The 15,712-nt window shown below is 37.7% G+C and overlaps 1 protein-coding gene across 3 annotated transcripts in view; it reads right to left on the reverse strand.

The window, feature by feature from the left end:
* The window catches only part of Cntnap5 (contactin associated protein family member 5), a 907,059-nt gene that overhangs the window by 668,011 nt on the left and 223,336 nt on the right, over positions 1-15,712 (reverse strand). For all 3 annotated transcript variants that reach the window (XM_042685183.1, XM_042685182.1, XM_042685181.1), the window contains exon 3: positions 8,662-8,855. In XM_042685183.1, the coding sequence (XP_042541117.1) occupies positions 8,662-8,855 (194 nt within the window). The remainder of the gene's footprint in view (positions 1-8,661; positions 8,856-15,712) is intronic.

A 15,712-nucleotide genomic window follows, 5' to 3' on the forward strand; every position in this document is an offset into this window, starting at 1 on the left:
GACCTGTCGCTCAAGTGGTAGAGTGCTAGTCTTGTGCATAAAGCTCAGGGAGAATGTCCAGGCCCTGAGTTCAAGTCCCAAGTTTCGCACACACACAGAAAAAATAATAAGCATATGACATAGTTGCTGAGAAGCCAAGGTAACTTACACATGGTCTGTTCTGGTTTGATTCATCAACATCCCCTCTCTACTCCTGGGAACACCTCTGGCAGTTCTGTGTACAGAAGAGGCCACCAGCACTACTCATAAAAATGCATGCTGTGGTGCAATGTCATTCATTTGCCTTTTTAATGGTTCTGTACAGCCAGTGAAGAAAGAAATCACATCTTAAGTCCTTTCGTATGCCCAACACCTCGCCCAGTGTTGGGCATATCATGAGAGCTTAAAAGATATATGTTGATGGTAATGAGATTCTCACTCTCAAATTGTTTTCTGAAATTGGTAGGCTTAAAATACTATATCAAACAGTGATCAATACTCAGGATGTTCTAAGCCAAATTGGCAGAATAAATGTGTATAAATCACGGAGATAGGAGAGCATCTCCCAGAGAATTTGGAAGTCACTGAAGGATGAAATCGGGGAACTGATGACTAAAATGTATAATCCATTGTTTCAATTGACCTCTGCAAGAAAAGTGCTAGTGACGAATGGGAGCCCTTCACGTTCAGACAGACTCCAGAAAGCTTCGGGAAATCCCATTAGAGCACACAGGCCTGAGGAGTTTATTTTCAAGGACTCGGTGGCTTCATGTGTTTGAAGAAAGGCAAAACACTCTTCATAAGGGTAAATTGTAAACTGAATATTAATGAAATGGGAGACATGCAGAGGGATGTGCAAGACTAATGAGTCTTGAAATCAGCCATGGGAAGATTGGTATTTGAGTATTTGAAGACTTTGGACTGTGGGACAGCTCTGCTAGCAAACAGCATTGAAATCATAACTGAAACAGACAGAAATTAATATTCTCATTTGTGGCTAGGAGATCTGGAAGACTCTTCTATAGGAAAAGCTATGAACTTCTTTTTGTCAGTACAAGGATTTGAATGAAGGAACACATGCTGGCTAGGCAAGCATTTGAGCCAAGCCTCTAGACCATAGAGATGCTTCTGTTCACACTGCATGAGAAAACCATTGCAATTCCATGTGCAAACATTGGCAAGAAGATGAAATATTTTCTGGCTGGACATTATCCTTTCAAATCTAATCCTAATAATCTCTTTTTCAGAATCCTCACAAGATATCTTAGACCTGGAAACTAATCCCAACCCACTCTGAAACAAATAGTAATGGCCATATCACTAGATTCAGAGCCAGAAACAGGAATGGTACAAAAGGAATTGGCTGGATATGTCTCTAACAGACCAAGCTCCAGGCTCACTGCTTTGCCCCATGAAACTTCCATATTAGATTAGTCCATGGGTCACTTGATCTTCCACATTGATTTAATTTACTGGACTACTTCGCATTCACAAATAGTGGCTTCTGAATCCTATTCCTAAGAGAATATCAGTTCTCAACTGCCATACCTTCATCGGGGAGTAAGAATAATCTGGTAAGTCACATGTTTAGAATTTATATACAGGCAGAACTGGGTTTTTTATTCTATTGTTTTACTTCATATATAATAAAGGCTATGTTCTCTGACCTTTTTAAACCTCAGTATCTTCTTTAAAGGAAGCATTTTATCATATTTCCATAAAATGTAAAAGTAAATCACATCTCTCATAGTCCTGAATTTAATGTCAAAGCAGGAATGGCTGCTACAGTGCCCTGAAATTCCTGATCTATAGATTCCCAAAAGATATTGAAAGTAAATTCAGTAGGGCCTTTGAGATGTTGTCTTATGAGCTTTGATTGTTTCCTTGGTAGGTGATAGCAAAGGTACTTGCTCAGTCCCAGCTGAACTCAAAGTTGCCTTTCCCCAGTGTCACATATTGGCATGGTCCTTGTATCTATCACTGGAGATTTTCCATTATAACACAGAAGAGGTGATTAGAACTGTGTCATCTTAGAATATGTAACTGAATCAAACAGAAGCTATTTTAAATGATGAGTTCAATGGAGACTAAGAAGATATGAGTGACCATGTTAGCAAAAGAGAATGAAGAAATCGCTTCTTACTCTATACAGAGGAACATGCCAGCAGCAAATACTTGCCTTAATTCAGGAACTGAAAAGAGCTCACAACAGTGTATTTGCAAAAGACAAATAAAAAGCATTTAGCTTACAAAGGTAGATAATTTTATCATTGAAAACATGCAGATAGTGCTTAAAAAGAAAAAGCAAAGGATTAGGAGAAAGAACCACTTTAAAATTGAGATCGTCACAAATCCTTTCTAGTTCTTATTTTTATATTTGTGACTGTAATTGTAAAAGGACAATGAAAAATATTAAGGTTTTAAGATGACATGGAAATCTTTAGCTGTGAAAGAATGACATTTGATTGATAGAAACTGAGTTAACTTTTACTATATGTACAAAAGTGGGTTGGAAAGGCAAATACTTCGTTTGCTTCAATAAAGAACTGAATGCTAAACTTAATTAAGAGGGGAATCAGCACATGAGTTATGATTAGACACTGGAAAAGGCTCCTCTCTGGTGATTTTGGTGGCTTGAGGATATTATAGGGAAGAGAATTGAGATAAATTACTGGTTTGTACATCCAAGAATCACGGTGAAAAGTCTCGGTGTCAGGGCTAAGACAACGAAACTTAATGCTGAGATGAGGAAAACGCACAGTTTGTATCTGCTGGTAGCATCTACTTTGTGGGTAGAAAATCAGTGAATTCTTATAGATGTTTTTGGCCTAATCCTAGTAAGAATGTATTAAAGTCAAACTACAAAACCAGTCAGCTACAGGAGAAATCAAGATTAAAAGGTACTTTTTATTTTGCACCTTAAATAGGGCTTCTGTGTCCTCACCTAATATTCTTTCTATAAGAACAATTTTACTAGAAAGTTGTGTGTGGGGAGGAGGGTGTCACTTAAAACAATGACAGCTGCCAAGAGCTAGTGGCTTACACTTGTTATCATAGCTACTTGGGAGGCTGAGGTCTAGAAGATTATAGTTTGATGCCAGCCCAGTCAGGAAAGTCCATGATTCTTCTCTCCAACTAAGCACCCAAAACCTGAAAGTGTAGCTGTGGCTTAAGTGTTGAAGAGCTAGCCCTGAGCAAAATAGCTAAGGGGCAGTGCTCAGGACTGAGTTTAAACCTTAGCAATGGTTAAAAGAAATCAGAGTGATGACTTCAATGGCCCCTGATATTTTATAAAAATTGATTGAAGGTTGGAAATGGTTCAGTCTGGTATGAGAAAAGGGGAAATATTTATGGTTGTCATAAACAAAATCAGAAGAAATATGGCTTATTAAGAAAACTATATAGGAAAGCATAAACACGGCTCTTTTGGAAATATAAAGCTGCCAACTATTGTAAAATAAAGCAAAGTACCTAGTGTATGTAGAGGGGAAAACATGGAAAATGCACAGAGAGATTCCTGGCTTGAACATTCAGTTACAAAGAATGTAGAATAGAAAGGTTATTCACAGGCGCTCAGTGTCAGGATGCGTTTGTTGAATCATAGCTTTGAAAGGAGAAAGGAAAGAGAACATGGTCATCATGAATTTAATTAAAAAGATTCTTTTGTTCCTTTGAAGTTTATACATTTCAGCAAACGCTGGTTGGCATTACTGTTCCATGAGAATTTTAATATTTACATTACTACAGTATGTCTACACACTGCAAACAGGAGGAATTTCGGAACTGCTACCAATACTAAAGATTGTTGCTAACTTTGTCCCTGAGACACCTTCACGCCTGGTTATTTAGTGAAGCAAGGAGCTCTGGGTTGTTAATAAATCATGATGCATCACCAAGCGGCTGCTTGGTGGCCTCGTTCATGATCATTCCATTCAGTGCCAGATCAGAAACTCTCCAAATTGGATTTTTAGGGCATGAAGTTTCGCTCTTACACATCATAAAGGTATCTTTTTATTCTTGTGTTGAAGTGAACATTGTGAAATGAAGTCAATCTTTTGGTACTGGTAATTTAAGGTCCCACCTATATAATGTATTTAGTTTACATTGTTTAGAAAACTATTTTATTAGTAAGCATTATAAAAAGTATTGTTTTTTTCTGTGTGTATATGTCTGTGTGTTTGAGAGGGAGGGGGGGAGGGAAGGGGAGAGAGAGAGAGAGAGAGAGAGAGAAGAGAGAGAGAGTAGTAGAAGTAGTAATAGTAATGAGGCCCCCAAACATACCTTTAGCTTTTCTTAAGCCACAGTTCCACCTCTGGATTTTTGTTGGTAAATTGGAGATAAAATCTTACTGATTTGTTTGCTTGAGCTGGCCTCAAACTGCAGTCCTCAGATCTCAATCTCCTTAGTAGGTAGCATTACAGGCATGAGCAAACCCAGCATACTTCTAAAAATTGAAGCTTTCCAAAAAGAGTAAGTGATGTATATGTTCAAAAGATTCTCCATGTACTTAATGAGCCATCCTTAATTAAGTTTTTGCTAGGCAGGTATTGGATATATCTGAAGTGTTAATAGAACCAAAACCTTCTTTTGTCTCTTGCTCTTGTTTTACTATATGGCCTAATACTGATAAATCTATAAACTTGCTACTAACTTGAAACTGCCAACAAAAATACAGAATAAAATTTTTAATCTATTTCACCTATCAATATAACCTGAAGCAAATACCAATGAATATTATCCTTGAAGCACATTGAACATATTTTATGAAATGTTTGTAAAATTTCTTGGTCTTCTGTATATCAACTTTATAATAACAATAAAAAATTTAAAAAGAATAATATAAAATTTGACATCCAAAAAATGTCCTTGAGTCACAGTCTGGTATATTTTTCTACTGTTTCAGAGTTTAGAAACTAGGCTATGTACACAATACAGTTAGATGCCATTTATATTTTTTTACCTATATATTTAGCAATGTGTTATTTTATTTTTGTCAGTTATGTCACAGGGCCTGAACTCTGGGCCTGAGCACTGTCCATCAGCGCTTCAGCTCAAGGCTAGCACTCTACCACTTGAGCCACAGCCCCACTTTTCTGCTTATGTGGTGCTGAGGAATCAAACCCAGGGCCTCATGTATGCAAGGCAAGCAACCTATCACTGAGCCACCTTCCCAGCCCCAGCAATGCATTATTAAACAGGAAGGTTGATATATTTTTACACAGTAAGTCTCACAAGATTAACATTTCAGATGAGAAAAGTAAAAAGAAAATTGTGATTTTTTTAATTTTTTCCGGTTGTGGGGCCTGAACTCTGGGCCTGGGCAGTGTCCCTCAGCGCTTCAGCTCAAGGCTAGTGCCCTACTACTTGAGCCACAGTGCCACTTCTGACTTTTTCTGTTTATATGGTGCTGAGGAATCGAATCCAGGCCTCATGCTACCTTTCCAGCCCAAAAGTTGTGAATTTTTTAAAAAAGCAAATATGTGAAAGAAGACACAGCAGTATTACTATCAAATATTTCTAGAAAGATTATAGTATCATCAATTTCTGGTTGAGCAATTAGTATATCCATCCTCTTTTTTTCCTTTCTCCTCCTCCTCCTCCATTATCTCTTCCTCTTCCTCCTGCTCCTCCTCTCTTCTTCTTCCTCCTTCTCCTTGGTACTGATTTTAGGGCTTCAACTCAAGGCCTGGGTGCCCTCCCATCCTTTTTCTCTCAAGGATGGTACTCTGAGACTTGAACCGCAGCTCTATTTCTTGCTTTTGGGTAGTTAAATCAAGATAAAAATCTCTCAGGGTTTCCTGCTCAGGCTGGATTCAAATTGGATTTTCAGTTCTCAGCCTCTTATGGAACTAGAATTGTAGGCATTTGTGCCTGGCTTCAAGACTTTCTTATAGGTATAAAATTACCTAAGGACACAGAACTTCTGAATAACATACTGGCCTACAGCAGGTCCAAAAGAGAGATTTTGTTTGTTTGTTTGTTTTTAAAATAACTTTCTTTTGCCCATTTCTAACACCATCTAGTTCTAATAATTTTCCATGACCCACAGGAGAAGGTTTGCAGACGGGACCTGATTAGGAATTAGTCAGAATGTTGTGGCACTAGAACAATAAAGTGTCACCTTCCTAAACACACAATTGTAGTAGAGACAAACCAATCAGAAAACAGCCCGGGCTATTAAAATCTGTTAGAGGATTCAGGGTGGTCACATAAGCACACAGATAGATAGAATTCAAGGAGGCTACAGAGGCAACAGCCAGCAGTGGAACTGCAAAATGGGCAGATATTGCTTGCACTTGAGATACACCACTCAAATACCAGAAGCACTTTGTGGGCTCCTCCCACCATGAGCAACAGCAAAAAAATTCCCTATTAATGGGAATATTAAATCACCAGCGTTTACAGAATCTCTTTTTGTGTTTTGCTCTCTTCTCTTTCTCTTTCTCTCTCTCTCTCTCTACCTCTCTCTTTCTCTCTCTCTCTCACACACATACACACAAGGATATTTGACATTTGTTTACAGTTTTAATCTGCAATAGGTCTGCAGCAGTTGTTCGTTTCCTCAATACTATTTTAAGTCGACTCCACTTTCCCATATAGTCACCTAGATACTATAAATGATTTTCCCTGGAGGTCCTACTGACTATCATTGTAATTTACTCTTGAAGGTAGAAATTATGATAACCCATTCTTGAATCATTTCTTCTCATGGTATATATAACTGATGAACTGGTTCTAAAGCTTCCAGTCTTCCGGCATCCCTGTAGGCACCACACTGGGAGCATCCTTGGGGATAATAGAGCTGGAAATCAGTGTCTCTTTGCACCCAAGATCATTACCTTTTCTGTTCTCCTTGCAAAATATTTTTACTTATTTGTCCTAAAATGTTATGGATGTTTGCAGTAGAAAGTGGGGCTTGAGGACAGTCCCTCCCTCTCACCAGGTTCTAAGAGCTCTGTGAATTACTGTGGTGCTTTTAATCACCACATAAAATGTAGTCCCATGTATCAAGGAAAATTAGGCTGCATGAACATATGACCAAAAGACTCCTGTCTTGAAGAAGCTTGGAATCATTTGGAAACAAATATAAACCAATGAGGCTTTGAAGTCAAAGGGGCCTTCTGCCAGCTCTTTCTCAAGCCTAGAAAAACTGTCGTCCCTTTAAATACATCCTGATCCAAAGGTAGGCTGAAAGCAGGTCATTTGCTTCTGAAGAAAATGAAACTTGTTGTTTTTTAAAAAAAATTGAGACAAAATAACTCAAAACTGCAACTCCATCCATAAAAACAACCAGTTCTGATTGAAAATGCCAGAGAAAATAAATAACCTCACATCTATCCGTCCCTCTACAGTCAACATAAAATCTTAAAATTGTTCCTTAAAGTGGAAGGTGTGACTATTTCTCACTTGAAACTAAAAAACAAACCAAACAAAAATCTGTTACAAAAATCTTTGGGGACTTCAGCATTGAGAAAAAAAATAGCCCTCAAAGCCCATTTTTAAATGGAAGAAAAATCAAGTCCCATAAGAATATTAGAATCTAAAACAAGTCAGGCACTGGTGGCTTACACATGTAATATGCATACGCACACACACACTCACACACACACACACACACCCTTAATGCAAAAACCTGAGTAAAGTAGATTGAATATATCTGTTTAGTATAATTTTCATCTAGAGCCTCAAATGAAAAGTAGATAATTGACCAATAACAATATGTTATTAAATTTCTAATAATTATTTTATTTAATATCATAATTCTAAGACTGTTTTCAACAAAGTAGGGCTCACACGGGATTTTGCAAATGCAAACAATGACACAAATCTTCATTGTCTGTCATTCATTTAAAGGGGGTGACAACTGGGGAGATATTGAGAAGGAAAGAACTCATTACCAATAGCCAAATTTTCACATTTTAAGTACAATTACATTTTAAAAAATGATCATTTCACCCTAAACTAAAAGTAACAACCTAATATGTTACTTCACTCAAAGCAGCAGTTTGTGAAGACAGATATAGGTAATGCCTATTTTCTTTTCACTTTGTTATCTGACGACCTTTTCATACTTTGAAATCAAAGTGTGGAGCTAGAATTAGGGAAAAACATGTTTTATACCTGGTAGAAAACTCCCTATTGCTATAAGGCTAACATTGCTTACAATGACAGGATAATTCTAAACATTTTTTTTCACACTCTCAAGTGGTTTTCAAATCTTCCATGCAAGGCTGATCAGCATAGTGGCTTTGAAGCCATACCTGGCTATGGAGTCCTCTAACAAAAGAACAGCAAGTAAAAAGCTACAATATCTGAAATGACTGACATATGATAAGTAAATGATAGATACAAACTTAGTAGAACTAAATGATTGCATTAACAATCTGACTGGTTATATGTTTCTCTCTTGTTTTAAAGAAATAAAAAGGGAAACTCAATCAGTAAGTTTTTCAGGTTGCTAGCAATGGAGGAACCCAGTAAGCTCTTTACAGCAGACTACTGATTTCCCTAGCAAGTAAAGCTATGCTGGAGATAGAGCTTATGTGGTATCTAATTATTTCTGAATGAGCTCTCAACTATTCTTAAGCTACCAACAATCGAGGTATGGGGAAATGACAGAAGGCCACTCATTACCATTAGTACCACCAGTTTTATTCATGAGAAGAGAGAAAGATGTCCTACCCAGATGCTGTCTTCTTGCTTGTACTGTTTCCAGTTGCGCCCTGTGTCGCTGAACATCAGGCTGTAACTTGTCACCCAGTCAGAGCTTCCATATCTTCCCTGTGTGGCCACTGCTGTTATCTCCACTCTGTTCCCCAGGTCCATCTGGAGCCACTGTTGGGCACTTGAATCTGCTGGGGACCAACCACCAGTTCCTGGAGTAGAGAGAGAGAGAGAGAGAGAGAGAGAGAGAGAGAGAGAAGTTGTAGTAAAATCTCATAAAGCCACAACTTTCATCTGCTAAAGATCAATGAAATAATGTTTGGCTAAGACATTCTTGCTTCTCAAAATATAACCCATCCTTCTCTGCCTTGGACTTAACTCTGAATGAGTATTCACCATATTTCCTCCCTCAACTATTGGTAACGTCAACTTATAATTTCCTAGTGTTTTTTTTTTTGTCTCTTATTTTTTTCTTATAACCCTAGCATTTGATTTTACGTACAGATAAACCACCTTTATTTTTGCTCTGCTATCTGCTCTCTTTGTTCTTTTTCTTACTTATTTTATTCTTCTTTATTCCTCATCTTCTTTTCCTTTCTTTGTTCACTATCTCTCTATGAAATATCCATGGCCAAAACTTTTTACTGTGGGGAGAGATGTGAACACACACCAACGGACAAGATTCTTTCATACAACCATCATACATTGAGCATCAGGACTAGGAGTTCTATGAAATGAAAGAGAGAAAGAATGAAGGAGACAGGCAAACAAAAACATGCAATGTTGATATGAAGGAAGACTTTTTTTATTGTGAAAATACTGTACAGAGGGGTTACAATTATATGAGCAAGATAATGAGTACATTTCTTATCAAGCATTGTAGCCTCTTCCTTTGTTTCCCCTTCCCATTCCTTCCCATCCTTCAAACAAATCGTTTAAATAGGGATACAGGTGGACCCATTGCAACAATGAGATGTACAAGTCATTATGTCAAAAACGAACTTCACAACTGAAGGAAGACTTTTTAAGTGGTAGACACAAGAGAACATGAGCTCAGAGACAGATTGCAGGTGCCAGAAGGTATCAGAAGGGCCAACAGAGAGTTGAAATTTGAAGTAAAGGTAGTTCTATTCCCAGGGGAAAATAGGGGTAATTGAGTAGTGATCAACCAGGGTAGAGAACACCATATATACTTCCTGTGATACACATGAGGTTCCGTTTCTTCAACATAGAGAAGCATCTCAACTTATGAAAAGAGCCATTTGGTCCCCAAATTTTGTAATTTATCACACTTGAACTTTGGAGGTCAATATTGGCTCTCATTTAATGTGAAGATTTGTGACTTATGTTTTCTGTTTCCATTTCACGAAAGAAAAAGTCAATATTTACTTCTACTGACTGAAGAGTTCACAAATCTGAAGAAAGGCAAGCTATAACAGGTTGCTTTATGATATAGGTAGGAATAGCATAAAGAAACCCATTTTGTTGACCACTTTGCCTAGGGTGTAAGGCTGGAGAATTAAAATTTTTATTTAGAGGAATAATTAATAAATTATTTTTTCCAATTTCTGTCATTGAAAATCATTTCAGTGGTACTACAGTCATCTTTCTTGCTATCGGTTAAAGAAGGGACCATTCAGATAGTGTGTGTGTGTGTGTGTGTGTGTGTGTGTGTGTGTGTGAATGTGGATGTGGATGTGTGTGTGTGTGTGTGTGTGTGTGCGCATAACTTTGAACCCAGGGATTTATGCACACTAGTCAGAATCTCTACTGCCTTCATCATACCCTCAGTCCTAGATCTTTTTCTTCAAACTCAGTGCTTTTCTAAGCTCTATTTATACTACACAGTCCCTTATCATACAAGATTTCAATATGTGCACATAGTCTCTAAATCTACTGGTACTGTAATAAGTATCTTCTCTTTCTTCCATAATAATGGGTGCACCATTTAAAACTTTAGCTTCAAATAGCTGTTATTGCAACTATAGCCATGTGACTAAGTTATATTATAACAAAAATGCAATTGGGAATAAGAATGTGACACTTTTAGCCAGCATAGTTGGTTTGCTTTTGTTCTTATCTACTATTGACAAGGTAATGGCAGAACCCTGAAAGAAAAGATCCTGGATCTCTTCATTGTTATATGGATGTAATACCTATGTACTCATATTAACATTCATGTGTATACATTAACACAAAACATAAATAAGAACTGAATATCTCATGTTTAAGCCATTGCCCATAGAAATTCATTTCTACTATAGTTTAGTCTATTTAATAACTATCCAGAGGTCCTAAAAATTTATGCAGTATTCTTATTATATAGGTGAAGAAGGATGTCTAGCAAGTTCTAACAGGTTTAGAACATTAGCAATTGGGATTCAGACACATTGAGGGGACCTCATGCTATTCACGATTATTCTGTAACAGAAAAAAATGGACTCTTCACAAATAAAATAAATTTTTAAAAAAATGGACTCTTAAAACTGCAGAAAATGAGAGAAGTCCCCAGGAAAGTATATTTGAGCAGGCTTACTAAGATATTAGCTATACAAGTGTATATTTATTACCTACTCTACTGTCCTCAATATATCTGCAAGTCTTTACTCCCTTTACTTTTTCCTAACTTCTTAAATCTCATAGGGAGGGAGAGAGATACAAAATAATTTTTCCGTTTTCTCATCATTCATATCCTGTTCTTCCTGCTACCATTTCAGAAACTTCTATATTGTAACAGACTAAGTGTTGGGGTAGAAAAGCAAAGTTGTTCAACAATTTTTTTAAAAGCATGATTGTTTAATATGATAGAAAAATTACCAGGTGACTTCTGAGTAAAGTATGAGTGATTCTGTAGTTATATGGTTTTTGTATATAAAATTTTCTCCCTGAATGACCTTATGTATAAACTAAGAATTTTATTATTCATGTGTGATTTACTTTTTAGAACAGGCTATACACAGCAATTTCAGTAAAATAATATATATGGGAATTTGAGTGCTAGAAATGCAATAGAACTTTTGCTTTAGGCTTGATCATAATTATTTTTGAAATGATAATCTTCAGGCCTTGCCATTCCTCTTAGTTCCAATACTCCACAAGTAGGCTTCTTAAGCATGCTTTAGAATCGTTTTATTTGTTACAATTTGAATATAATAACAATTTATACTGATGATGGGAAAGACAATGAAATGATAAGAACTTCTTGGAAAATAAAATAGTATCACAAAGGAATGGGCTACTCAAACCCAGTCAAATTAAACAAATACAAAATTTTAAAAAATACAAGAGATTTAGTGCTAAAAACATTTCTTCAAATCTGTCTAAAGAAAATCACACCTCTCTTTTGTCCACAGTAAAAACTTTAGTTTATTAATCCTCCTGAAATTAGCCAAAATGGAATAGTCAATCTTAGCATTCATTAACACATCAAGTTAAAAATATTCTAAACCCAAGAGTCTCAGCTAAAGCTCTTAGAATGGAAGGCCACTCCCTGAGTGATAATTGCCAAGGATGCTACTCCTGCTGTTGAAGATGCTCCCTGAATTACAGCTAACAGGCCAGATACCCAAAGTTGCCATGGTTGCTATGGCAACATTTTGTTCCTACCACCAAACAATAAATGTGTTTTCACAAATGGTGAGAGCGGCCTGAAGCTACTATTTGTTGTATCTCTAAAGACAACTACTTGCTTCCTGCTTCTGAGTTCTCTTTAAACTGGACATATAACATAAACACTAGCCTATGTATATATTTGGGAACTAAGTATCATCTGTAATTGTGACCAAAGACTCAATGACTATTAATTGTAAGCATTTTCATAAATCTTGCAGTTTGAGTTTAAAATTTTTTAAACAGAATTTGAATTTGAAGGAAAAAAAAAAACTAAATTTAAAGGAAAACTCATCTCACCTTAGATCTTTACAGCATCCAGAACATAGCCACATACCCTCTAAATCACTCTCAGAATCTGTGTTTTTGGATCTAGGAATAATTTGGAGGGTTTCTTAATTTATTTAAAGTATGAGGTTATTTGACTGTCACATGATCTGATTCAAGACCCAGAACTACTCCTGAGATTAGATTGGATGAGTCATTTGCAAAAGTGTTCACACACCCAGAATGGTTGAGTACTTTCCCGGATCATATACCAGTACACAGAGAGCAGTGTGCTTAAAAGCACAAAACCTGACCATACCACTGACGCTCCTTTCTCTGCTGTAGAGAGGTCTCGCCAGCACCTACAACTCACTGTTTTGCTCACCATTCCCTTTTCTTTTAATAACAATTCTCACTAGAGACATAATTTCTACTTCTTCATGACAATCATCAACAATATTTTCCTCTTAAAAAAAAGCCTGACTGAACCAGCTAAACAACCCAGGTTGTATGGCTGTAGACTAATACAATCTAGCTCCTCTCATTTCTAATTCTTGCCTAAAATTTCAAAAAGAATTAAAATCTTATAGACTTTAGAGAAAGTTGTTATGGAGAATTACCCCAAACCTTTTAAGTACAACAATAAGTCTGGGGAATTAGACTTCTGGTCAACCTTGCTTTCAGTATTCTTCTAGACCAAGGTACTAATCACCAACCGTGAATTCCAAACTTCACATGCTGGTATATGTTGCAAGCAAAAACGGGAACAGCAGGAAGAAAACACAAAAAAATTTTGGCTTCTGTACTTATTGCCACTCCTCACTATCAAAGGGAAATGAGGATTGATGAATGTCACACCTCAGAAATGGGGATAAAATGGTCTCTGCCAAGAGATACTCCACAACTGTCATTCAAAGAACAAAAGCACCTATTTAAGTCCCTACCAAATTGAACTGAAACAGTCATAAACAACACATAGCATTTTTCACAATAAATCTATTTTAAGCACATAGTGTGGATATTTCTTAAAATTTCACCAAAAAAAACTCCAGGGAGGAAGAAGCTTTTCAGACATATGCTTGAATATAAGATCCTAAAAACAATAAAACACACTCACAAATGGCTGACATGCTGGTTAGAATGACTAGCTTCATCATTAATTTTCAAATACTTGGTGCTCTGCTAAGCCAAGCTTCAAAAAAGTTCACATCAGAAGTGGTGCTGTGGCTCAAAGTGGTACAGTGCTAACCTTGAACAAAAGCACTCTGGGACAGCACCCAGGCCCTGAGTTCAAATCCCATGACCAACAAAAAATAATGAATTCACATCTCCCCTAGTTCACAGCTACTTAGTTATGGTAGAAAGGGGAAGAGGTGCTCTGTCACGCATATGCAACATGTGAGGATAGCACCACTCATACACATGCTTTCAGAGCTTAGAAGGGTTTCCTACTCCTCCCTTCCTTACAGGGCTGTCATTCACCTGTAACATGACATAAAGCTGGACATGGATCTCTATAGCTGGGAAGCTTTTGACTGGGACATGGGCCCTCCTGTCACTGGACAGGTGAGGTAGGCCATGGCACTTCTGAGTATTGGCCAGCATCCCACACTTTTCTTTTGTGCATTAATTTAAGTACAAGGGAGCCTTCAGATAAAAACCCTGTAGAAAAACCTGAGGTGACCCTGTTTTACACCAATTTTCAGCAAAGAACAAAAATTCTCCTAAGAGGTGATTCAGACAAAGAAAGAAACAATCTGGGTCCCAGTCAAACCCAGTTATTATAGCTAAGGGCTGCCTTGAGAGCAATAAATGGGAAGCTATTCTGGGTACAACTTAGCTTAGGTTTCCTGGTAGGCTGTTATGAGACAAAGACTTCAGTGAAAGTAGTTCACTTGGCAAGCTACCTGACGAGGCCAGGTAAAGATGAGGGAGATAAGGCAGGGAAGTGGGAGAAGGCAGTCCATGGTATATCATGTGGTCCCAAGACTCTGAGTGACTGTGTCTCTGAGGGACATTTTACTCAAGCAGTAGCGATGGAACTCTTGTCAGGTAAGTGACTATGGCTTCTAGAGAGCCATATGTAGAGATGGAGGTGGGAAGTGGCTATTCTGGGGATATTCTGGATCTCCTTCCTTCCTAGCAGATGAACTCATCTCCTAGCTGTGAGCTGTCAGCTCAAAAATGTCCTTCTCAGCTTGGTGTGGGTGGTTCATGTAATCCCAGGAAGCTGAGATCTGAAGATCATGGTTCAAAGCCAGCCAGGGCAGGAAAATCCATGGACTTTTCTAAAATTAATCACCAAAAAGCCATAAGTGGATCTGTTGCTCAACAAATTCATAGAGTGCTAGGGTGCTAGCCTTGAGCAATAAAGCTCAGGGCCAGTGCCTAGGCTTGAAATTCAAGCTTTGGGACTCTCTCTCTCTGTCTCTCTGTCTGTCTTTGTCTCTGTCTCTGTCTCTCTCTCTCTTTCACACACACACACACACACACACACACACAAATCCTCCTCTCAGAAATTTTGTTGTTGGCTGAAAAGAAGTCTTTCTAGTTATGTGCATCTCACCGCCCCCCCCCTTAGATTATTATACTTCAAAAGATAGCTCCTGTTGTCTCAAGGTATAAATGAATTTATGGTACAGTCTGTGGTCATAACTTCCTCTTAGCATCCTAAAGATGACAGACATCAGCAGAGGCTATATTCTTGCCAATTTCCTCCACTTTGGCTTCATCCTATTTCCCTTACACTCGGCCTCTACAAAGAATCCCTTTCACAGAACTTCAAGGAGAAGCTTCATTCCAGTTTAGCTTCCAAAAAGCCCTCAGCTTATTTTCTAAGATTCTGGTTTTGTAATGAAGAGTTGAATCTGAGAAACGTTGGCACCAACAGCTTTCCTGGCAGTGTATGGATCTGACCATTCATTTCCTGGGTCCCCATCCTTTCTGTTAGAACTCCCATATTGTCATTTCAAGGATGCTCATGATTCAGGCAGCCCTGCCATAATGTTCTCCAATGAGTATCTTCTTTTGGAGAGAGGAACCATCAAGACCGTATGGATCAGTAGTGGATGTTTAGTTGTGCACTTCATAGTCAGAAGTTGCACAAAATTAAGACAGATGTCAAGAACAGAGGTGAGGTCCAAAAATTTCCAGTTCAGTCCTATCTCATATTTGCAGACCTAGGAATAATTCC

The sequence above is a fragment of the Dipodomys spectabilis genome, unplaced genomic scaffold, assembly GCF_019054845.1.
Source record: "Dipodomys spectabilis isolate Male_0828 unplaced genomic scaffold, ASM1905484v1 ptg000094l, whole genome shotgun sequence".
NCBI classification, from domain to species: domain Eukaryota; kingdom Metazoa; phylum Chordata; class Mammalia; order Rodentia; family Heteromyidae; genus Dipodomys; species Dipodomys spectabilis.